This window comes from Sparus aurata, chromosome 1, assembly GCF_900880675.1.
Source record: "Sparus aurata chromosome 1, fSpaAur1.1, whole genome shotgun sequence".
NCBI lineage: Eukaryota > Metazoa > Chordata > Actinopteri > Spariformes > Sparidae > Sparus > Sparus aurata.
Window position 1 is genome coordinate 27,011,737 of NC_044187.1, and position 25,094 is coordinate 27,036,830.

The 25,094-nt window shown below is 43.3% G+C and overlaps 1 protein-coding gene across 9 annotated transcripts in view; it reads right to left on the minus strand.

Moving 5' to 3' along the window:
* Positions 1–25,094, minus strand: part of add3a (adducin 3 (gamma) a) — a 112,318-nt gene that overhangs the window by 18,446 nt on the left and 68,778 nt on the right. For 8 of the 9 annotated variants that reach the window (XM_030418654.1, XM_030418661.1, XM_030418638.1 and 5 more), the window contains 4 exons: positions 18,067–18,311; positions 5,938–6,076; positions 4,999–5,150; positions 4,831–4,911 (listed from right to left, as the gene is read on the minus strand). In XM_030418654.1, coding sequence (XP_030274514.1) covers positions 4,831–4,911; positions 4,999–5,150; positions 5,938–6,076; positions 18,067–18,261 — 567 coding nt within the window. In that variant the 5' untranslated portion in view covers positions 18,262–18,311. Of the gene's footprint in view, positions 1–4,830; positions 4,912–4,998; positions 5,151–5,937; positions 6,077–18,066; positions 18,312–23,932; positions 24,376–25,094 lie in introns of those variants that run through there. The other variant, XM_030418630.1, reaches the window with a different exon arrangement.

The window sequence follows — 25,094 nt, forward strand, 5'->3', positions numbered from 1 at the left end:
CACATTTCTCTTTCACAATACAATGTCCAAGTGTGTGTTATCACAACAGGAAAGGACATCCATCATCGAGTCGGAGGCTAATGAAATACACCCAGCACACCATCTATGGGTCTCACATTTTACGTATGTGCTGCACTTTGCTACTTCCTTGAGGAAAACTGTGTTCCAGAAGTAAAATATGAAAAGAGGATACAGCAGGGGAGGGGTGCTGCAGAGAAAAGACTGTGCGCACCCCAATAGGCTACCCCTCACCAGCCTCCTTAAAACTGAGTTTTAAGTTGAATTAGAAATAATCGGTCCGTCCAAATAAGACATTTCAGTGAAGAACTTTTGCTGGCTCACAATTTTCTCTGAACCATATCATACCAATAAACATCACAGCGCTAAGAACTATCTATTTGAAACTGATCATTCTACATTCTTTACAGTTCTCTGCCAACAGACATTATTTAAGCTGCATTCAAAACTAGAATGGCTCTCAGTAAAGCCCCATAGCTCAGCAAAAGGCCAAACAGTCCCTTTTTGTAATCACATAGAGATACCACATACCTAAATATGTCATCAAGATCCATTCATTATTCACAAAAAGGGGTCAAACCTAGCAATGTCATAGAAAGAAAAAAAATTCCCAGATCTACACCAAAAGTTACCGTGGTCTATTCAGACTAATCTGCCATCCAAGCTTCATTGGGATCCGTTCAGTAGTTTTTGTGTGATCCTGCTAACAAACCAACAAACAAATATACACAATGTTACACATTAAAGTGTGTTTGCAGGTCTTTTGGAGTGCTGCTGCATATGTAAAAAAAAAAGAAGTATAAAGCCTTTTGGGGCTCCAGAAGCAGCTGCATATAATCTGATAAAATGCCTCCAGTGATGTCGCTCAGCGGCTAAATTGCATTGTGGGTAATATTAACAGCATGTCAAACTAATGCATTAGTGTGAAACACAACTTTATTCAGCACACTTACATGTTTTGTTTTGCAATTACACAGCAGGGAATCTGTCTGTCCGATTTCGCATGTCTCGAGAACCGTTCAGCCGATCTACTTCACACTTGGCAGGTTTGTGGATAGGGACCTGAGGAAGTGCAGTGCCGGATTTGGTGCAATTTGGACAAACTTCACTTTTACAATATTAAGAATCTTTGAATAAACAGGGAACTCTACCGATACAGGAGGCCACCAATTGATCAGGCACATTCTGAATGGGCACTGCACTCATTTTTTTTCTGGCACTGATCTAGAAAAAGGGGCGGCTGTAGCTCAGTGGGTTGAGCTGGTGGACCAGTGATCAGAAGGTCGCTGGTTCGAATCCCCTGCTCCCCTGGGGTGGGACTGAGCTACATGCCGAAGTATCCTTGAGCAAGATACTGAACCCCAGAATTGCTCCTGATGCGCAGTTGGCACCCTGTAGGGCAGCCACTGCCATCAGTAAGGGTCCTGCAATGAGCTGGCGACTCATTCAGGGTGTACCCTGGCCTTCGCCCATAAGTCAAAACTGGATTTGGCCCCAGTAAGCCCCGCAACCCCCCAAGGGGGGATAAAAAAGCGGCAACATCCCGCAACCCTGAAGGAAAAAGCGGAAAAGAAAACAAACAAAACAAACAAAAAAAAAAATGATCTAGAAAAGTATTGATGAATTAAAACACCAGGGTGGAGTCCACAGCTTGCTAGTGATCTCTGGGTCAACTCAGGCTGAAAAACCCCTGAGACACATCCTCTGTGGAGCTCTGCCTGTTAACAGCCGTGTGGATGTTTGGATGGATTACTGTCTATTGATCTTTTCACGCAGCAGAGGAAAGTGAATGGCACCAGCCAAGCGTAACTAACTACGGCCACCTTTGTCTAACTAACTACGGCCACCTTTGTCTCTCAGACAAACAGACACAGCCAGCTGTCAGGCGAATCGAACATCGATCGGTTCACCCATCACATGTCCAGGACAGTATTAGTTCGCCCTGTCACGTCCTTCAAAGTGCAGCAGCCTGTCAGTCAAAGCGTCCCCGCTGCTGAGGGGCCCTTCTGACAAACATAGTTAATTATACAAAAATGCCAAAGGACACGTCAGAAGGAATCTGAAATGGGACACTGCTGGTTGCAAAGCAGATGATAAAGAGTTCAGGAGAGCTGGGCCTGAGGAAGAAGTTGAACAAGAAATCCCTGGATTCCTTCAAAGGTGATTCAAGTTAAACAGCTTGGCTTCAAACTTCTGACCCGCTGACACGAAGCTGATCTTTATCACTGCACTGACATCGAACTCAACTAAAAAATGAGCCAAAAACACTCACATGGACCAAACTGTGAATTTGTTTTTGTGACTCAAATGACCCTGCCTTCATCTCAGAGCTCGAATAAAGAGATCGTGAGGGTGAGGCAGATGGAAACTGACCAAAGCCAACTTAACTCCAGCCTCTGCCCAGCTGACCCCGACACGACCTCTCACACTCTTTATTCTGGCTGACCTCCTCCTAATCAATCTGTTCACCTCTCTAAACACTTGAACTCAGCCGTGTTAAACTATAGAGATCACTAGATCAAAACAGGCTGAGCGAGGAGAAGAAGGGGAGGACGTTACAGAGAGACTCAGCAGAGACAGACTGGCATCAAAACACAAACGGACTAAAAACACAGTCGGAGCGATGAGAAAGCGCCAGACGACATCATTTGGTTGTGACTCCCGTCAGCTGCAGCGTCGTGGTCAATCATGCTCGTACAGACAACCACAGTGAAGATGGATGTGGTCCAGACGCACAAGCTGAAAATACTTTTTTTAAAATGATGATTTGGGCCTAGACTTTAGCATGCTGCCTGCTACAATTTGTTCTTTAATTAGCTGTTAGCAAAGTGTTTCAAAATGAGCTATTTAACTATATGTTTGTCTGTTTAGTAGCCGCTCAAGAGTACTTTAATTCTACTGCCTTAAGTAGTTAGACTGTTCATTTGAACTGAGTCAAAGCAACACCATTTTTGTATCGATAAAAATCTTGTAATGTTACACATGGAATATTTATTCTGTTAGCTAAAGACAGGTGACTTACAAGTGTGGAGCTTTGAAATAACATTAACCCACAGTCTCATACTTGAGGGACGGTGCAGCATCTGGACTTATTTTGAGGCAGCTAGCAGCAGCCACGACATCGCTGTGGGGTTGTAAAGTTGGGCCAGATGTTAGACAGAAATTTCATTAATCTGTTTACAGAGCATAACAGTAAACCAGTCGTTATTCTGTAGTTAACCTAAAGCAGGTAGCTAGGATCAGCACTGATGAATATGCATCAAATTAACTAAAATAGCCTTGTTTTTATTTCAGGTTGTTGCTCCTGTAAGACAGATATCATCATTTCTGCACTTTATTTTGCATAAATATATACATTTTAAATGTGTTTTTCCTGCCGAGTGAACTTTTGCATTGTGTTTCCAAGTAACTAAAGCACAAAGCTGTATGTTCCTTGAGAATAGCTTGTGAAAGGTCTTACTGCAAAAGCTGTGTAGCTCAGCTGATTGTCAGAGGGACTGCCAACATGGTGGAGCAAGAAAACATATTTTTAAATCCAAAATTCATTGTTTTCAGGCACAAAGCAGGTGAACAGCTCAACCTGAACTTCAACTAAGTTTCATTGCATATCTCTCCACCTGCCGATCCACTCCGGAAAATCTGCCCTGTCAGCAGTATGGCTACCATCACATCACACACCTGGAATCACATTACACAGGTGTGTGTGTATGTTTGCACAGGTGTCAGAGACAGACGAGGAGATAAGTTTAAAAACGCAGACAGAACAGAGGATGGAGAATGATATGATTCAAGTGTTTTTGGTATTGTCGCAAAACATAAAAAATGAAATTCTTATTCCCGCTCAGTTTGTCTACAAAACTACTTGGGCATAAATTCTGCATTTCATACCAAAAATCAGGTGTCGGATCTTGTTTTTAATACCAAGAAACACTCGTTAATTTGTGCCTTTTCAGCTTTTTTTCAACTTGATTCATCGGAGTAGGCAGAAATGCACATCTGGATGGGAACCACAGGGAGAAAGTGTGAGAGAAAGAGGAAAACAGCCACAGACAAGCAGATGGAAATAGAAACTGAATGAGAGGGAGTTCAAAAGACAACGAGGCTGCCGACAGATTATTACACACATTACTGTACGTCTATTGACACGGCATTGCCCAGCGCTGTGACGACGTGTTTACTCTTTGAGCTGAAACTAGACGGACAAACAGCCTGAAACACAATGTTTGCTGAGCTGATACAGGAGAGCAGCAGCTGAGAGCAGGGAGGCCAGGGACACTGAACATGACAATCACATGTACAGAGACAGTAAAGGAGGCACGTTGTACTTTGTGGCGCCGACATAAGGTTCATCTACTATTTTTCCCCTCGTACAATTCAAGGAAGTAAATTGAAGGAAGTCAATGGCTGATTAAGCAAAGTGGAAAAGCATTAGTCCCATCCAGTGAAGGTCAGAACAGCAATAGGACCGTCGGCAAACATACACAGACAAGGACGCTGACACGGACATTCGTTGTGTTTCACTGCAGCTGCAGCTCTAAAATCAATTTTTGTAAATAGTAGCTTTGTTGTTGGGATCTTACTTCCTTCTGTTTCAATTCCGAAGCTAGACAAACACTTGGATAAAAATGTAAATCTTAGTTTTCTTTAAAAAAAGCAACACAACACAACTTCAAATCATAATATGATTAGACTTTTGTCCAGTTCAATTAAATTACCTCTCCTATTTTTGCCATTTCTTCTTTTCTTACAGCTGAAATATAATCACAGGATTTAAGGGCTGAGTATATAATTAAATCGCGTCTTGTGTCTTACCAGGTTTGATGCAGATGCCTCAGCAAATGACAGTCCTCGGGGGATGATGAGGATGTGGTCTTGCTCTTTACTGATTCGACCCTGAGACGAGGAAAAATTCGAGAGTAAATATAGAGAGCTATGCAGTAAGACGGGGACTCAGTTGAGCTCTCGGCTGCAGCATCTTACTGTGATGTAGGAGTTGGCGAAGTGCGCCCAGCTGAACAGGTCGACCAGTCTGTAGAGGCTGGCCAGTTTACAGCGCGTCAGCTTTTCGCCTTTCACCATCGTGCTGGATTCCACTCCGTACATGTCGTTGATCGGAGTGACCATCCCCAGACCTAAACAAAGAAAGGACATGACTGATTAATCAAGAAGAAAAAATGTCCGTTCCTCTGTGGATTTATTGATTTGATACTTTTGCAGTATTAATAGAACAAATAAACCTGCTTTATAATCAAAAAGACACGGTAAGCTCACTTTCGACAACATTTTCTTCTTTTCATTCACGTCAACTAAAACAGACTGACTTCAGTTGTGCGTTGGAGGTCACACACTATGAACTTTATCCCCTTCTGCTCACGACAGCCACACACGACCGCTGTCCAACATCTGTCTTTCTATAGAACGAGGTATCGGACACATCTGGCTCCAGGAGTCTCAATTTCCACACTGAGGTGATGTAAACAACACTCAAACCTTGAATACTTTGTTTACCGCCAACGCCCATTTAGACTTACTCATTACTTGTGTATTTTAAGGAAGAGCTAAACCGAACTACTATATTGCTTTTAACGTGTAATTCAGCATTAGTCGTGCATTCCAGCGCTGTGATTAGAAGCAGACTTCACATGTGGACTCCTGGACAGAATTCACAAAGGATCAATCCCAAGAGAAAATATGCGCAGCTCTTCCGGAGTCTGGGGTTGGGTCGTCTCGGGGTATTTCTGCCCTTGAGCGCGCAAACCTCATGTTTGAGTACGGATCGCCTCCGTTCACATACCGACGCATTGTTTTGTTTTTCAGTGCAGTTCAAAGTGGCTGCAGCCTGGGCAAGGGTGGCATGTTGTGGTGAATGTTAGTGTCTGGTTGCCCCGGGTGACAGGCCACAGGACTGTGGGTACTCACTGAGGGGGGAGGTGTTGAAGCCGGCCACTGAGCTGGCCATGAAGAAGTCAGCGATCTGTCGGAGGGCCAGCAGGCCGGTGGGGTTGTTCCCCTTCCGCTGCTGCTCCTGGATCAAACTCTCCAACTCCTCTTTGAAGGCCTGGAAGAGAAGAGGAGGAAGAGTTGAGAAAGGACGTAATGAAACACAGAGAGGACACAAATTGTCAAAAACTAGATGCTGCCTACTGGGATATCCCTGCATGCACAAGGGAAAAGCTATTTTTCCAACACCAAAAAGCCTTATAGTATTAATATTCTCATGTGACTTTTAAAGAACAATACGAAGCCTGCAGATGACCAATACCCAAATATGAAGATCTTCACTTTCGGTCACAAGATTAGTAATCTTAATCATGTGCTGTGCACCTTAAACAGTGGAAGAATAACATTTCACTTTAAAGCCATCTTCAAAGTGAAATAAATGAGTCTTCCCAGGCAAATCAACTTCCTTGAACTTTAATGAAATGTAAAAGATGAAAAGATGGAGAGAAATGATGGTGAGACAGATTAGAGTAGAGGGGAGTAGAGAGGGGGAACAGGGGATTAGTGATGACAGGAGGATGAAAGAATAAAAAGATGTGGGAACATTAAGAGGGACAGGAAGAGCGGGAATAAAGAGAGGAAGAGCGATGGAGACGTGTTAATCACAGATTAGACACACTCCTCGGGTGTCAATCTGAATCGACCTCAAACACTCCATGAAGCTGTATCAGGATAGGCCGGCTGCCCAACGCGCTGAGTCAGGATTGGATGTCCGGCTAGCTCGCAGCCTGTGCTACTATTGGCTGCTTCTTGGTTTGAGAGTGTGTGTGTGGCTAATCCTGTGTCTGTGTTGAACCCACAGACACAGTCCAATACGCTAACCGCTCTTATGCAAGACCACACACAAACACACACGAACACACACACACACACACACACACATACGAACACACACACACACACACACACACACACACACACACACACACACACACACTTCCCTTCAAAGCAAATACTCCTCATCATGCACATCACTTCTCACAGGGAAGATCATGACAGGAAGCCTGGATGCTGAGGTCTGAGTAACTATTCACGTTCAGACATGTTACTTTTATGACAGGTGTAGTCAAACCCGGCTGCAGACTAGCAGCAGGTAACACTGGCTGTATAGACGCTCATAATCTTAATAAGGTTGTTAACCTCTCAGGAGGCACACTCACCTCTCGCCTGCAGCTACTGTAATTAAAGTGGTGAGCACTACAGACGTGGTTTCTTTCTTGTGCACTTTGTAGCACTTGACATGCACATTAGTTTAGTGGTTGATAGAGCGTGATGAAACGCTCTGATACAGAGACATGATGAACAAAGTGGAGTTTGAAACACTACTGGCAAGTGACATTTCTACTGTTGAGTCTGTTATATTCCATATCAGGACACCTTGATATGACATCCATTTGCTTTCAAGCATGTCTCTAGTTTAACACAAGGTCAGTTCCACTTAACAACTGTTTATTGGCAAAGCAGCCTCAAGCAGAAGCATTTAGTTTTCTGTTAACCTTTAGTTTTCTGTACTTTGAGCACTATTAAAGGAGACCGATAACGCATTTCTTGTCTTTATTCCCCTTTTCTTCAGTGTGTTATCAATGATCCTGTGCATGTAGAAGCTTACCATTTACACTATCTCACTGTGCTACATATAAATGATTACAGGACTTACTTCTGCATCATTTTAGATCTGTTTTTGCTCTGTATGTATAGTTTTATTCATACTTCTTTGTGTCATAGTCATTACTGGATGTTGACTAATACTTTCCTTCAAACATATGTCCTCCTTTTGGTTGACCATCCTCTCTTTCCTGCATTACAAAGGCTTCTACCAGTGTAAAGCACCAGTTATGGATCTCTACATCAAAATGCAGGTGTGTGGTATGGATCCCTTGCAGGTACGTGCCATTCCTTAATGCCTTATCCCTTAATGTATCATTTCAAAATACATACACACTATTGCCTGTCTGGTCCTGACTGTGAATCAACCTCAATCTCGTCACAGAGTTCTCCGACTGTGAATCTACTTTAACTTCCTGCTGGAAATTTCAAACCTCTGATGGAAATCTGTGGCAAAGTGAGCACAGTCTGGGAGTGAAAATAGGCCATGACACTGTTTTCCATGTGATAACTCCTCCAGCAGGCCAATACTCAATGCATCCAATATTCATGCCTTTATTTCATTTCAGTGCTTCACGCACGTTCCCAAAGGAGCTGCATTTGTGCGCAAAGAACATCTCTGATGCATAACTTCCCCTCGTCTCTGCCCCCCCCCCCCCCCATGGGACGCTCCATTAGTGATATGCAAATGGGTTTTATGCCCATGTGGGGGTGTTTTGTTAAAAGTGGAGCAACCCCCCCGTGTCAGGACACATACAGTCCGGAGCACTGCTGGTTCTGATCCCAAGCCAGACATTCCTCCGTCCCTAGTGGCAGGGTTGCTGTGACAACCGGCCTGTTGCGGATGTTTGACAGTGGCGGGTCAGGGTTTTTTGTGTTCAGTCGCTGTTGTTGTTCTGGGCATTTCTGTTTCAGAGTGCTCCGTCACATTGGCATGGGAGCCCCGGTGCTAAAGACGCAGTTTACTGGGGCCAGAACACAGACACTTGTCCCTCGGGCAGATTCTGTGCTCATGACTTGACCAGAAGGGTCTTTGTTTTTGATCTGTGCTGGAGGTTTCACGTCGGCTTGACACTGTCAGCTAGCTTGACACTAGTTGCTCTTAAAAAATGTTTCACAAGGACTCCCTTTCAAATGTCAGTCCTTCTTCATTCAGAAAGAGCTCAAAGTGTTGAACCCAGGTTTTCAGGGCAGTTTGTAACCTTTTTTTTCATGAAAATGACCAGACACAGGAAGAGAGACTGAACCAAAACAGTAAAGTTGGAGACCGAAAGACAAACCCCAAATTGCTAAAGGGTGCTTTTTAATCGGTGAAGAGACAAAAAAGCTTAAACAATATCTGGAGTTCATCACTATGAGAGATCATATTTCCCATAAAAGTGTCTTCTAATTAATTGTTAAGATAAAAATATCGAATAAATTGTTTGCTGCAATTCAAGACATACTGTAGGTACAGGATCAACTTTGTTTTAAAAAACACTGTCTGATCGCATTCACACAAACTTTCAACAACACACCGGACTCACAGCATTTAGGAATGAAACCTATTAGAATAACGCATAATAACACACATCCACAGACACACACACTACCAGGCATCTGCTCTAAAATGTATGTGTGCATTCCCAAGAAGATTATGACAGCAGGGATTTGATTCCCATCATCTAAACAGATTAATCCTGTGGCCGAATGTGGATCGTATCATTACTATTTCAGTACAACCCCCACATCTGCATCAATAAAAATGATGTGTGTTTTTTAGCTGCTGTGGCGTGACTGCTCGACTCTGATTACGCCTCTCCGTCGACCAAAAGAACAGGAAGTAAGGTGACCCCTTCAAAATGGCATTATATCACATCATCCCAGTTAAAAAAATAAAAATAACACAAATATCCATCTTCTACCCCGTCAGATTAAAATCACTGACGGATGAACAGACTAAGCAGGTCTCTCCACTTACTGGAGGAAAAAAATATTATCCAATCAGAGAAATGAAAAAAGTGTTTCTGCGACTGCTGCGAAATGGCAAAAGCTAATCTTTCAAAATGGAAATGTGGTGGTCTTGAGAGAATTAAGTTGATGTGCAGGTTGGAGACTGGCCAGTCCTTCAGTGGAGGAGCCTGAGAGTGGGGAGAGTAGTAAAACATGGCCACTTCCTTTGAGTAACAAAAGTCTGATTGGAGAAATCAAACATCTGAGGCTTTAAAGAGTCTGACACAGATACGTTTTAGAAATTCTCTCTTAAGGTGAGGATTGGTTCATGCTGAGAAATTATCTTTTGGTTTCCTTCACAGGTCAATCTGAATGAGCTGTCAGGAATAATGCCTCATTTAAGGACATGACATCAGGGCAGATGCTTCCTGAAAAAGAATAGTTTGGACTTTACTAGCTGTTGAACAAAAATACACTTTCACATGCACATAGTAGATCATCTGGGAAAAAATAAACTTTTCTTGGAATTCTCACTCTCACAGGAAGTTTCTAGTCTTCCAAGAAGTTATGTCATTTGACTTCCGGAAAAGTTTCCTTCTGTTTCTGGTTCAGTCATTGTTACAGATACAAGTGACACTTCAACTGCCGTACGTAATCGTTTGGGAAAGGAAGACAAGACTTTTTATGACTTTGTTTGAAGTGAAGCCGGTGATCCTGCACGCCTGTGCTTGTGCACTGATCAAAGAAGTGTGTGTCACTCCTGATAGTTTCAGCATTACCTCATGCACACTCCCGTCCTCTTGTGAAATGAACCAATTAGGGTTTGATCTGAGTCACTAGACTAAAAACCCGGGCTTGGAAACAACAGCAATAAGTAGCTTGCACTGTAGTAAACAAGGCTTTAACAGCTGAATATCAAATGTCAACTTGTGTTTTCTTATACCTGTGTACAGTTTGTTTTGGGGTCATTTCCTGCAGCAGGTTAGATTAAGTTTCTCACTCCTAGAAACTGTACCACGGTTCATCTGGAAGAACATGGTGACCTGCATTTTCATCCAAACTCAAGTAACATTAATCTCAACTGGCTGACTAAACCAAACCACCAAACCACAGGTGTGACCTCAGCAAAGCCTGAGCAGAAATCCCAGTAGATACTCTTCAGAAGAAGACTTTTACATATAGACTGAAGGAAACGCTCACACACACACACACACACACACACACACACACACACATACAGAGAGTCACACACAAACACACAAAGACTCACACATACACAGACCAGGTGAGGCCTGTAATTTCAGCCACAGCCTCCCCGGTTATGTCAGCACAATGCTGTTCTTTCAAGCCACCAGCGTGACAGTGTTACAAAGTAGGAGAGTGCCTGCCTGCAATCTTGCCAGTGCTATTGATCGCCCCCATCTTATCCCAGAGTGTGCGTCAGTGAAATTGGTGCCCGACTGCAGCTCCTTCGCTGCATAAACTCTCTGCCCTTTTTTTTGAGGGATGAACTTGTTCACCCCGACAGGGAGTGAAGGGAAACAAGAGCAGAGGAGATCATCTACATTGATCGGATTATTAAATGATTTATATATACTGGGTGTCCTGCTACTTTTAACAGTTCTGATACCTCAACCTTTTATTTCATGCTTCATGAAGCGAGGGATTGGAGTGGTACTAAAGCTGAGTCAAAGGCTGTTCATGACAGAATGAATGTCACTTATAGAAGAAGGACAGAAGAAACACTGAAAGACACTTTTAGAAAGACACTGACAAATAAAATGATGTGGATTGGTAACATCATGGCCGATCTACACCTACACCAATCCACCACACTGAATCGGTAGAAATGGGTTCATGCACCAGCTCCAGCAAGAAAAGTTCTTTAAAGTAATTTAATGTTGTGATCAAAACATTTCTGTCTCCGATTCTGAATGAAAAATGTTGATTTCAGTTTCCAGGCCGAGAAACTAGTGTAAAGCTAATGCACAGAGGGGATCCTTTTGACTTCTTCTCGATCATTTTGAGGTTGCACATGGGCTAAAGTGGACTTAGTGACATTTCAGTGTGTAACCCTCTAATCCTGAGGGCACTGCTACACTGCAGGAGGTTTTGCAAAGATCGGCACCCAAGAAATGTTGTGAAATACCAAACTGAAACACAGCGGCTCATACATGGCTCGAAAGGGGAGAGGTGGTGGTTTTAAAAAAGAAAGTCTCTGGAGTTAGTTCAACCACTAATGTTCTATGAAATGAGACCTTCAGGACTTTAAAAAGAAAAAGGGGAAAACATCACAGAGAACGGTCGTGGCATTTGCCTCACACGAGGGGTTTCTCTGCAAAGCGTCACAAATTATCCACTTGTGTTTTCTGGCAAGTGGGAGGGAAGAGGAGAAAATGTGAACTTCCTCTGAAAACCACGGGACTACTGCAAAAGAGGCTGAGTAAATTTACCACTTGGCATCAGTAAATCATTTCTATGGATGATGAACAAACTGTGCCACAAAAAGTGGAGAGAGGTGGAGAGGAAAAACCTAATAGCAGGGGTAAAAGCAAGACGAGCAGAGATGCAGAAAATAGCAGCAGCATGTGGACGTTCAACTCAAATTCAATTTCATCTGATTCAATTTCAAGCTTCTGAGGCCATTCTGACCTCTTGACTTTTTCGTTTCGCAAATAACGTCAGGGCAACCTAGTTCCCAGCAGCTTCGGAGAAACACAAAGAGAGGCTGAACCGCACAATTTAACACCAACAAATTAATATCATGATTTACCGACCATGACATCATGAGACTTGAGATTTGCAGCCAGAATCTGTATCCAAGCTCATAAAAACACCACAGTGTGCCTGACACACCACCCCAAGGCAATTTTCAATCTTTGTATGTCATACAAAATGCTATTTGTGCTAACCAACATTACCACCAAAACCCCTCAGAGAAATCCTTCACTTCCTCTTCTTTCTTCCTTCCTCATATGAGTTTAAAATATGAAATAAATGAAGTTATAGTGACTCTAAAGTAGACTGACATACATATTTGAAAGATGTTCAATAAGGGAAAAAAGTACTAGGTTCTATAGTTCTCTGTTGTTGGAGAGAATGGACGGCAAGGCACTGCAACAAGTGTCTTTACTTTAGGGTTTAAGTAACTAATTTAGAAAGGATTTACATTCTCCAAAAGGTCTGTTGTGTTTAATACCGTTCGTTTGTGATCCAGAGAGGTTTGATCAAACACAGCTGCCAGTACATTTTCTTGCAACATAATAACAGCTATTTTGCCTTAATTTAGCTTCACAATAGCCTACACTTAGCAACAAAACAAATTAAAACAGAAAACACGCCGCCAAAATATCCCAAATCCGGTCTAATCTAATCTCATGACATCCACCTATAAATCAATCAACTTTTAACAGCACAACTTTATTTCGCTAGCTGGCAACAGCATGGTACGCCTGTGTGTGTCCGGTTGTTCGCGACAACACTCACGCCCACTTTTTAGCGCTCAAGTGTTTTACGTCCGGCCTGCCCATCCTGTTTCTGTAAGAGATATGTCACAATATGGAAACTAGATAATCTCAAAAAGCTTTTTCATCTGGACTTGAATGCAACAACAAATTAACAGTATTTACGTATTTCAAATGCTATTCCCTGCATCTTAAATCTTGACGATTTTGTGAAAACATTACAAACTTTCATGCTGAAAATGTGATGAAGGGACTGTGCAGACTATGTACACAGCCTGACGGGACTCGATGGTACAAAAGGGTTCAAGGCTCAGCTGTAGACTTTGACTGCGAAAGGTAAACACTGCTGCATGAATGAAGTGGGTGGAAAAGTCATCCGAGTTGATTCAGTCCCGCCTGGTCTATATTGGTCCGACTTTAAATACAACCTGCCATCGGCGCGCTAGAAAACATGTAATCTGCAGCCACCGCTCGTCCCCATAACACTGGAATGAAAACAAGCAGAGAGAGAGAGAGAGAATGGAGGCGGAAGGAAAAGAGAGGGAGGCACATGTGTGGACCCCCAGCTGGGGACATGTTGTTGTTGTTATAGCTGAACATGAGAGAGCAACAGACATTCAGAAAGAATGGGACAAGAATATGAGAGAGAGGGAGAGAGAGAGAGAGAGGACACACGTGTGCATGTCCAGCTGTTGACACACTTGTTATTGTTATTGTTGATAAATATGGTTCTGAGAGGCCAAATGTCCTGATGTAAAGGCTGGAAACTCTCTGCAGCCAGCAGGGAGCCACCTGTTACTGCTGACTGAGAGCTGGTTGGCTGAAGTTCAAAACCACATCAAGAGGGAATAATATACATAACACGGCATGACCGCAAGTGTAACACACCAGTGGGTTGCCTATGACGCCCAGCCGGTGAAATTACAGTAATCAGTGTTGAAAACAAATGGCCTTTATTGGTGAAGAAATCCAAAGGTACTCAACTGAAAAAGGTATAAAAACAGAGAAAAGAACAGCGAAAAGTTTGTACTTCATAACGGTGTTGTCTGCTACATATTAAGTTCCTGCTTTGCACTAATATGGATTTGTGTTTTTGGCTACCCGATGAATGTGAGTGGAATACTGTCTCCTTTTTAGCTCTGTTTTTGGGCTCAACCTAACCTATCAAGGCAGCTGAATCCAAAAATCCTGAGAAGCTAAATCTGTTCCAATGATGGTCCTAAAGCAACATCAATTATGATGATGACGGCGATGTCGGTTACACCATCATACAATCGTGTGATCACGTGAATACATCTTGGCAGGCTTCAAAATAAGCACTTGTGGCCGAACACACAAGTGTTGAACCAGTCAGAGTCCTACGAGGAACTACTGGCCGCTAGTGACGACTAGCGGCTTCTTGATAGGATAGCGTAGATGCCAACAGAATTGGAAAACGATCTTATTAAGAGTTTGATTTACCACCTGGCTCCGCTGGTGGTAGCACTCTCCTACTGCTGTTCTGATTGGCTGAAGTTAGCCTGTGATAAATGTTGATAGACAGATAGGTCGTCCAAGCACCTGCCTGGTATTTCTTGAAAGTGTCTGCCCTTTTCCCTACAATTTCTAAGGGTTACTTCTCAGATGGTTCTGTGGAACAAACCATCTGGCACTTCTGAGGTAAATCTCTGGCTTTAGCCTCTACATGCTCCACTTCTTCGTCAACTTTGACACTAACTTTGTGCTGTTCGGTGCTGAGCAGATAGTTCACAATGGGTTTATCAGAACTTTGCTGGTGACAGCTACCTAGTACGGCTGGAAACAGTGAGAGTAAACCAGAACAGAGAAGTTGTGGGCAGTAACGCCTGAACAATGAGCTGAAACACTCTGTAGAGCTGATGGGAACTGCAGTGTCAAGTGAAAACTATATGGATTCCATCATTATGAGCAATGTCTTTCACAATGAACAATGATTGATACAATTTGGATTACAGCAGCTAGGAGTTCAGTAATGCAATAGTTTTGCCGCAAATAAAAGCTTATGTCAGTTTTAATATATCTTAATTAACCCTGATATTCAACATGAGATTAGACGATGAAGATCAACCAAGAACAAGAGCGAACTTGAAGCAGAGCATGGCTTCAAAGGACACTTAAACACAACACAACAACTAGAACCAATGGTCAACTCTTTGGCAGCATTCTTGTATTTTCTAGCATTGTAATAACTTGTCAGTAGCCTGGTTTCTCAAAGACAAACATCACAAACACGTGGTGTTCACAGTGATGTGTAAATCTATATAAATAATTCAAATTAAGAATATGTTTGATACAACCCTGCAGCTTGCCCTTAACAGGCTGTGGTCCACTGACTGTGGGATCACTGAGGCTCAAAAGCCAGTCGGACAGCTCTGTCTCACTGACTGACTCTGCAATTAAATCAACACGATGAATCACTGCTGATAAGGACTCACTGGAGTCAGCTGTGCCAGACACACAGCAAAAAATACCAACTATGGTCAGCCACAGATGCTTAATGACGGCCTAATGGTGCCCTGCAACTGACTTAGAGCAGGTCCTTTAAATGAACTCCCTGATTTGCTCACCCCTCACTGCACTTGTTGTGCTCAATCACGTACACAGACACAAAGATACAGAGAGTATCAAGTGGAAACCTGCATCAGCAGCACCATGCTGCTGCCCTTCCAGACATCTGGCACAAAACACAGCGTGCCAAGGAAACCACACTGGGCATGTGCAGAATGCGGATCACATTTAAGGCTTAAAACCAACAGGCCAAACCACGGCAGCCACTACCCAATATCAGACACAGACACACACACATACACACAGATGCAGATACACACTACCAGGCTTGTATTACGTTACTTGTGAGGAACATTCATTCATGACATTCATTGCCGAGATTCCAACCATATCCTTTACCTGACTTTAACTTTACTATATTTTGTCACTGCTGACCCTGAAACCTTCAGTATTTGTATTTGTCACTTTGCAAGCAATTCAAAGTTCAAATGCATACAACACACACACACACACACACACGCACACACACACACACACACACACACACACACACACACACACACACACACACACACACACACACACACACAAACGTACGAACAGATTGTAAACACAGAGGAGCACTTCAGTCAGAGACCAGCCTTAAGTCAATATTGCAGAGTAAATATTCTTAATACCAGGCTGAGCTGAAAGGCGGGAGGCTTGTTGTAAAATCCCCACACAAGGCGATGGAACTGTTCAAAGGGCACAAAACAAACAGTAAGGTAGGACAGCACTGTGTCATCTTCACATGACGCCATGAGCTTGAGTTACAAACTGATCCATGAAGTACGGCAAATATTCAATCAATCTAAGATTAACTATGGCGGATGGTGTGTGTGTTTCTCTGTGAAATTTTGCACTGCATTCTTATCTTTGCAGAGGTTGCAGCCATATACAAACTTACATCAGAGATAAACTACCCCAAAACTGTGCCTTTACAGCACAAAGAGTGCATGAATAATTCCCATGTGTGGTTCCAAAGAGGCTCGAGCCTCTAACGGTACCTCTAGCACTTCAGTCAAATCTGGTAGATTAGAGCAACATTAAGTCTCAAAAATCCAGACCGCCAAGGAAAGAAAATCAAACCGCAACATTATGCCTGTTGGATGAAATATACCCTGTGCTCACAGAGTTGTTTACCTCAGCAAAACCTGACCCAACACGAGAGCCTCTGGCCTGGAGGGCACTTGGAGAGCTCCAGCAGTGGCAAGGGTGTGGTAGCTGACGGTTATATAAGGGTTTCAGCAGGCGGCTGACTGCTGTGATTCGGTGGCCACTGTCACAACATGAAGACAAGCACAAACACATTAGCACATGTGATGCAATCGCTGCTGTAACATCTTCAGAAATCACTTGGTTGGGGAATAATAACTGACAGAAAGTAAAAATGGGAACTGATTACCCAAACAATTAGTCATCGAGGTGAAAAGTTCTTTCACTTGCAGGAAGTTCCTTATGGAGTTTTCTGTAATCTTGATAACTCAACGGCTATCTTTTTTGGCCAAAGATAAAGGTGCACAGGAAGTTTATCCTATCTAGTCATTGACTTGAACCGTTTGTCTTGTTCTGACTCATGGTGGGGCTGGACGTTAATTCCAGCATAAACCAAGGAACAGGTGGGGTACAGCAGTCTATCACAGGGCCAATAAAAACATCCAGAGATGTATGTTGACCAGACATCAAAGAGATAGATATAGAAATAGAGATGAGCTTGAGCCATTCGCTGGATTTGAAGCCAGGACCTTTATGCCATGAGATAACTGCTCAAATCACTGCTCCACAGTGCAACCAAATAATTTTTCTCCAACCACTAAATCAAACTCATTTTGAGGGTGTCTTGCCTGATCTCAAGTCCAGTCAGCTCTGAAGGACCTTGAAGGAAAGCACTGCCCTGGTGATCAACATACTCTAGAGAAGGCACTCCACTCCTCAGGCCTCCATAAATTCAATGCAATGTGCCTACAAATGATAAAAACACACCTAACAGGGCCCTGCACTCTCTGTGTAGTTAATATGTATCTAAAGTGGCACACAACACCCATTCCCATCTCTTTCACCCTGTTTGCTTTGTGTAACACCAAGGGTAAACTTTGGCTGTTCTCTTCACCAGTTTCAGCAGTTTACCAGCTGTCAATTGCAAGTCTTGCTCTAATCTAGACAATGTTCCCTCTGTGAGTAACATTTTCAGCTTGATTATGAAACCCAAGATTGAGACATCTCCACTAGCCCAGTCCTTTGAAGGCGATAAGAAAATAACCATACAATCATGTTTCATTGAAGTTCTACTCTGTGTGAGCTGCAACAATTACTCTGTTGATTGAAATAAAAAAAACTGCCCACTATTTTGATGATTGATTCATCATATTAGCCAATTTATGTTGTTTTAAAAAATCATTTCATTGTGAAATAATTGGCAGATCAATCTATAACAAAACTAAGAGGTTGTTGCAACCTTAATCTGGATAAAACATTGACTTACGGGGCTCTGCAAGATCTGTGTGACGCGTTTCTTCTGCTCCAGGACATTAAAGTCCTGCCGGAGGTCAGGCGACATGTTCCGGGCCCTGATGTACTCCGGATCATTGACGTCGATCCGGTCGAAGTATCGCTCCTTAGTCCCTCCACTGGGTGGGGGAGGGGTTGTCACCACCCCCTGATGGCTTTCCACACTCATGCCTGCTTTACCTCACTCGTTCACTCTATGGCTGCCGCTCTGACTCTCACCTGAGAAAAGGAAGAGGACAGAGAGGTGTATATGTTAGAACACAAATCATGTCATTTGAAAGGAAAGCTGGAAAAACTTGATAATTATGGTGATGATTTACAGTTTTTCAAAGCACCATAAAAGGTATCCAGACGACGGATTGTACCAGGATTCAAACTGAAGCACCTAAGACAATGTGGTGTGCAAGTAACAGTCATTAGGATGTGGAAAAGATTTGCTTGTCAAGGGCAAAATGCAAAAGAAGTCTCATAATGTCTATTTTAATGAATTAAATTCACATGGTTAGAACTATCACACAACAAGAATAACTTCCTAATGCAATCAGGTCAGCAAAAATCAGTATATTACACAAATTCAATTTACTGACAAATAACATCATGGACTGTCAATGATTCATTTTAGTCTGTGTTCATCATAAAGGACAGCCCTGTTATTGGTGGACATAACAGAGGCGAATCTCTTTGGTTTGGCGCAAATAACAAGCTGCTGCAACATCCGGACAACAGAGTTTTGCCTCATAAACACAACCAGTCACAACTGCACGTAGGCATGAATCAGGTCACACTGACACACCAACCAACAAAGTGTTCCAGGAGGACAGGAGCGCCTTTGACTGAAGCTCTGTTTGCTCCCACTGTTCATTCTCAGGTCAGCTGGCATGACAACAAGCATTTGACAGGACGCAGGAATTGTTACAGTAAAAGCAACAAGTGTGACCGACCCTCTCAGTGCCTTGTTGTCAGGCCAAGGGACACAGCCAATGATGACAAAAGGAAATACATTTGGAAAAAATGGCGATGTTCGTTACTGTATGTGTGTAAAAAATTTGACTTTGTGATGCAAAGACAAATTTTAGAGCAATCCGACAGTAAAACGAAATGGAGTCAAAGCTAGAACACACATGAAGTGCAGTGGATATGACCAAAGCACCCCGACTGTCTAAAGCAAAACATGTATCGTCACTGGAAGACAAGTGAAGACATCAACAGTCAATCACTTGTCTTTATGACAGTGGCCAAACGTTCCACCATTTTTTTTTTTTTTGCCTTCATGTCCTTAAAACTGAATTGCACGAAAACACATGAGATCAAAAACAAGTCGTCCTTGTTCGAGATGCAGTCACATGAGGAGAACAAAACACATAAAAACTACATTTTCAGGATCCCTTGCAACACTACTTCTGCTGTTGTTGTAGCCAAAGATAAGCTGGTGGTTTATTAGGGAAAGGCGGGGCTTATGGGAGCTCTACCAGATGGTGTCTTGGCTTCAAGAGCAGAGGAATGAGAGAGAGAGAGACAGAGAGAGAGAGCGAGAAAGAGTTTAAGAAAGACACCCCGCTGATTTCCATCTTCAAAAGCTCAGTGGTCATCTGACAGCAGGAGGATCAGAATTTAGGGGTTACTCTGCCAGAAGTGGCTCTTTCGCCTCTTTTAGCCCTTTTCTGCCCTTAACTCCGTATGCTGGGAAACAAGAGGGTAGGAGAGGTGATTTGGTGAGCACATGCTGCTAAGCTACTCACTCAGGTCAAATGCCACTTATAAAGATGTTTGAGATTAGCGGAGTGACACACAGCTCGGTATGTATTAGAGTCGTGCTCAGATCAAACAAACAGTGAGATAACGGAAATCCTATCAAGTGGATGGATGTGCACCGTGGCATGTAGTGATTTAAGAGGGGTTTTTGGGGTTTGGACCTGGCATTTACAGTACTGCCATTGCACCAACTTTCGTGCAAGATAGCCTGCAGCAACAATCAAACATATGGGTCGGGTTGAAGTGTCCTTGGGCAAGCTATATCACAGATATAGTTTTAATAAAATACAGTTGGGAAAAAAGAAACATACACCTAAAATGGGACAATGTTTTACCTCTGAAAAAACACATTTACTGTATGCCTGAAAATGCCACATTGTCCACATTATCTGAGAAACCAGAGAATCCATAAGGAAGACAGGAAACCTCTCGTTCTCTACCTGATCCCACAACTAAAGCTGTGATTATCCTGTGGAAATTAATAAAAGCTGCCCCCAAAAAAATCCTCTTTAATTGAAGGCAGCTGGGCAGAGCAGAGTTATGTAACCTGATATTGAATTCATCCTTCCACTCACCCGCACTGTTCTGCTTATTGAGTAGTTGTGCACAGGATAGGCGGCGGATAAAATCGCTGGAATGATGCGGGCAGTACTAACATATATAAAAAATGAAGGTATTAAGTTCTGAAGATGCTACAGTGCAGTACATTGAATGACATGTAGTGTAAACGTTCAGCTACACAGCTCAGATACACATCTAAGAGGTTGTGATTGACAGCAGAAGCTCACGCCTGAAATTTGCTGAATGAATGGAATTCTGCGTGGCCCAACGCAACAGCTGAAGCCTCACCAAAATAAAGATACACACCCCCCTCCGAGCTTGAAACCCTGTGTCTCCCCTCCCTTTACACACACACACACACGCACAACAGCTCACCATCCCATCCCTGCTCTGTCACAAGACACACAACTCCAACAGTCCCCAGCATGAGCTTCCACCCTCCCTCCCCTCGGCCTCTGTCAATAGATCATTGTCCCCGTCCAGAACCCCCTCGGCCTGGTCTCATCCAGAGAGATCGACGGTTGGGAGGTTTGGGAGGGTGAGGGGAGGGTGGGTGGTTGTCGGTGCATGTGAGAGTGTGCACAATTAATCTGAGTAAGAACGAAATCTGATCCTCGCATTACAGCATCCATGTTTATAATTCAAATTTCACGCCTCGTGGCAGATGCTCTCCCGCGATTTGTTTGAACACTTGTTGAACGAGACACGACAATGAAAGAAGTGTAGATGGCGTTCACTGACCGACGGGAAATTCGAGACACGATTAGCCTTTAGAGATATGCCACTGGAGGACAGTGCTGTATTGTAATCGATTTAAACTCCATTAATGTGCGGCAGATAGACGAGGCAGGCTGTGTTTACTGAAGGGTGCTAGACTGCGACCGCAGCCCGAGGCAAGGTGACCTCAACCTCTCACCTCGTGACCTTTACTGGCCCCCTCCCCTCACCCATCTCTCTCACCCATGAGGCTCTGCAGACATAAGCCTTCTGCACCAATGGGCAGGTCGACCATGAAAGACTTTTCATCTATAAACAATTATTTTAAGAGTGCTATAAAACTAATCAGTGCTATAAACCTTGCTGTGCTTAACGTGTTTTTGGTTACCAGTAGTTACACAATGAATGGTGCTGATGAATGGCCTTAACTTTATAACAATAGACTTGAACTGCATGAGAGAGAGAGAGAGATTCATGGCACTCTACAGGATTCTTATATGCTTTAAACAGGCTGTGGCCCAGGGGTAGAGCCAGCATCTTGTTATCGGAAGGCCGCTGGTTCAATTCCCCTGGTCTGCATGTCAGAGCATCCTTGGCCAAGATACTGAACCACAAAATACTGCTCCTGGTGCTGGTCGGCACCTTGGATGGCAGCCTGCGTCATCAGTGTATGAATTACTGTAAGTTGCTTTGGACAAAATGTGAATGTAAACAGAAGTGGACTGCAAAAATCAATTATGAGTTTGAATGAAACGACCTTCCACTCAGGCCGCAAATAATAATTTGCTTTTTTAAAGGTCAGTCTGGCAATTATTTTATGAATTATTCATTCAATTATTTGGTTGATAAAATGTTTGAAAATAGCAAAAAATAAATTAAAATGCTGATCTCAATTCATAAAGCCCAAAGTGACGTAGTATGACAGTCAAAAAACAAATATGCTCATTTTATTTTAGCATAAACTTTGTTTTCTACCACCTAGATCTGTGCTAACAACTGACGTGTTATTTATATGAACCACTATGAGCGAGAATTGCTGTGTTTTGTATGTTTTCACAAAGTTTTCATGTCACATGTCAAATTCTCTCATTTCAGCTTGTCAAATGGGAATATTTTGCACAGAATGGCCTTGAAATAATAATACCACATTCTTAGGCTGTATTATGATACATGATATATATCTTGATGCTTTGATACAACGTGGTCTCATATCACAATATTGATATATATCTGCTCTTGGGACATTCATCAGGACATTATCTTAGGCTTTAGAATCAAAATATTTTCCACCATTTTCTAACATTTTATGGACCAAACAACCAATCCATTACTCTAGAAAATGATCGACAGATTTATCAAACTATTTACCAATTAATTTTCCACCAATCACTCAATTGTTGCAGCTTTATAAACAAGTGAGAACACACGTCGCACTCTGAATGTCTTGTAAAACCTCAGTGAAGTCATTTTGATGCATGACTGCGCTCCACTCCAGTCCAAGAACTGATTTTTATTAGACACAATTAGCTCCCTCCTCTATCTCTGTTATGGGAGCTCACTGTATATCTCTAACACAGAGTGCTCGTCCATACTGCCTCAGTAGTCCTCTGACAGTATCCGTCGTTCCATCTCTCTGAATGGTCCTATGTCTCTGGGTGGCTCTCCGTCCGTCATTCTCTCCCTGACTTTATCAAAATACACTTGTTTTATGTCCTTGAAAACTTTCAACGGTCAAGATGACATGCAAGCAAGAAAGACTCTGTCAACAAAAGCGCCAAAATAACGCTGTTGCCCACTAAACACCACCACACTCACACACTCACTCACTCACACACCTCATATCTTTATCTTGCCTAGGGGAAGCTTCAAAGCGTGGCTGCTTGTGTTTCTACGAGCTGCCACCCCTAAAAATAGACACACAGCCTTTTGGGTTGTGTTACAAACCCCGACGGCAACAATACCAGGAAAGAATCTGTTCGTTGGCTAATTATATCCACACACACTGTAAATGTCACAGTGAGCACACAAGTGACCCAACTCCTGCACGAACACACACACGGAGGAGTAGGTGTGTCCAAACACGCCTGCATGACAGATCCAGCAGTGAATCTGGAGGACGGTGTGTGAGCCAAATGCTCAGCAGCTTACTGATCCTCCGGCGGCTTTACTATGAGACAGAGAAAACTCGTCCTCTGAGACCACGGACGCGCCAGCACGCAGTGTTTTTGCATGTAACTGTCACAAGGCAGTGGCTGGTTGTAGTTTGGGGGTATTGGTTTCATTGTGCAACTTCATTTTATAACAGATTTTTTTTGCAGGTTGCAGCACGCCAAAAATGTATTTGTGTTCAATTTACAACAGCTCCTTTTAAATTATTAAGTAAAAAAGTATTCTGAAGGGTCCCCGTGGCTGCAGTGACCTTAAACTACTCACTCTTCACATAGAGCGTCTACTGTTGCACACATTAGAGATAATGGCCACAGCTAATCTGCCCTGGTGCTCACACTCACTGCACTGTTACTGCCAAGCATGTTTATAGTGCAGGAGTATGTGTGTGTGTGCCAAAGCAGCCATACTAACATGGAATTCCCCTAAAACTACAAAATCAGTTTCAGGGGGTGGTGATCTTTGGACTTTGGCAGCTGGTGGGAACACAAGCAGAGAGGGCGGCCTGGATTTTTAGTAGAAAATTAATGGGAGGCGTGGGTTAGTCTCTACATTTACATCGGAGGAAACAAAATCCAAATGTCCAATCACGTGTAATGACACACGAAACCAGCACGTAAACAAATAAGCCAAGCCCAACCAACCTTGTGTTTCCTCCTTGGTCAGTGAATGGGAGAGAACAGGCAGCAGTAGTAGTAGGCAGCTGAGGCAAAACACATGTCTCTATTTTTCTCCCTGTCGCTCCCCGTCTGCGCTCAAATTCCAATATCGAGTCCCAGAGAGAAGCCGGGACAGACGGGAGAGAAAGAGAGAGAACGAGAGGGCTGTGAACGTCAGAAAGTGAGAGGCAGGCTGCGATCAGAAAACCAGTCGGTTCACTTGTGCGTCCTGAATTCCCATACAGATGCTCTGTGGTGGAGCTGCCAACAGACAGCAGATTCTCCCAGATTCCTGCGGGCTCTGCTCCTCGGCTGCCCCGGCGTTCATCAGAGAGACAGAGAGAGAGAAGTATCAACAGCTGCGAGTGTGTGTGTGAGAGGATATACTGTGTGTGTGCCCTCTGCGAATGAGGGTGTGTTTGTGTGGAAAAGAAGCTAAAGGGACCACGTGATGCAGGCTTAATCCCCCGCCCACTGGCTAGAAGTGTGCACACACACACACACACACACACACACACACACACAGATTCAGGCTGCTAGACCAATCAGAGCTCAGGCTCACACACACACTAATCACCCTTACTCCTCCTCCTCCTCCTCCTCCTCCTCCCTCACCCTCTCTCTCTCTCTCTCTCTGTCTAGTCATCTTTTTTCTTGTCCCTCTTTTTTCTTTGATCCATTCACTTTCTGCTCTCTCTCTCCCACATTCCACAATCCATTCTCTCTCTTTCTATCTCTTTCTGCCCCTCATTCACCCCCCCCCCCCCCGTCACCCCTCCGGGCGACTGTACTAAAGGTCAGTGTTTATGAGTTCGTCTGGCAGCAGCGTAACTGCAGCCACACACCACTGCTTGGCCTTTATAGGCACGTCTGCCCATCAGAATCAGTGTTATCTGGTTCTGTCACAACTCAAATACCAAAAGTCAGAGAACATCATCAAAACCAGGATTTTAAAATCAAATTGTCACAGTAAAACGGCCCTCAGATGTCAGGGCGAGCCACATGACGACTGTTTGTGATTCATTGATTGGCCTAAAGCAAAACTCCAATATAAATCTGGCCTCTTTTCATCCATTCCTGTTGATACTTTTTACTGCTGATGGATTCCAAAGCTGCGACTTCTGACCAACTTATTGCTTTTCTATAT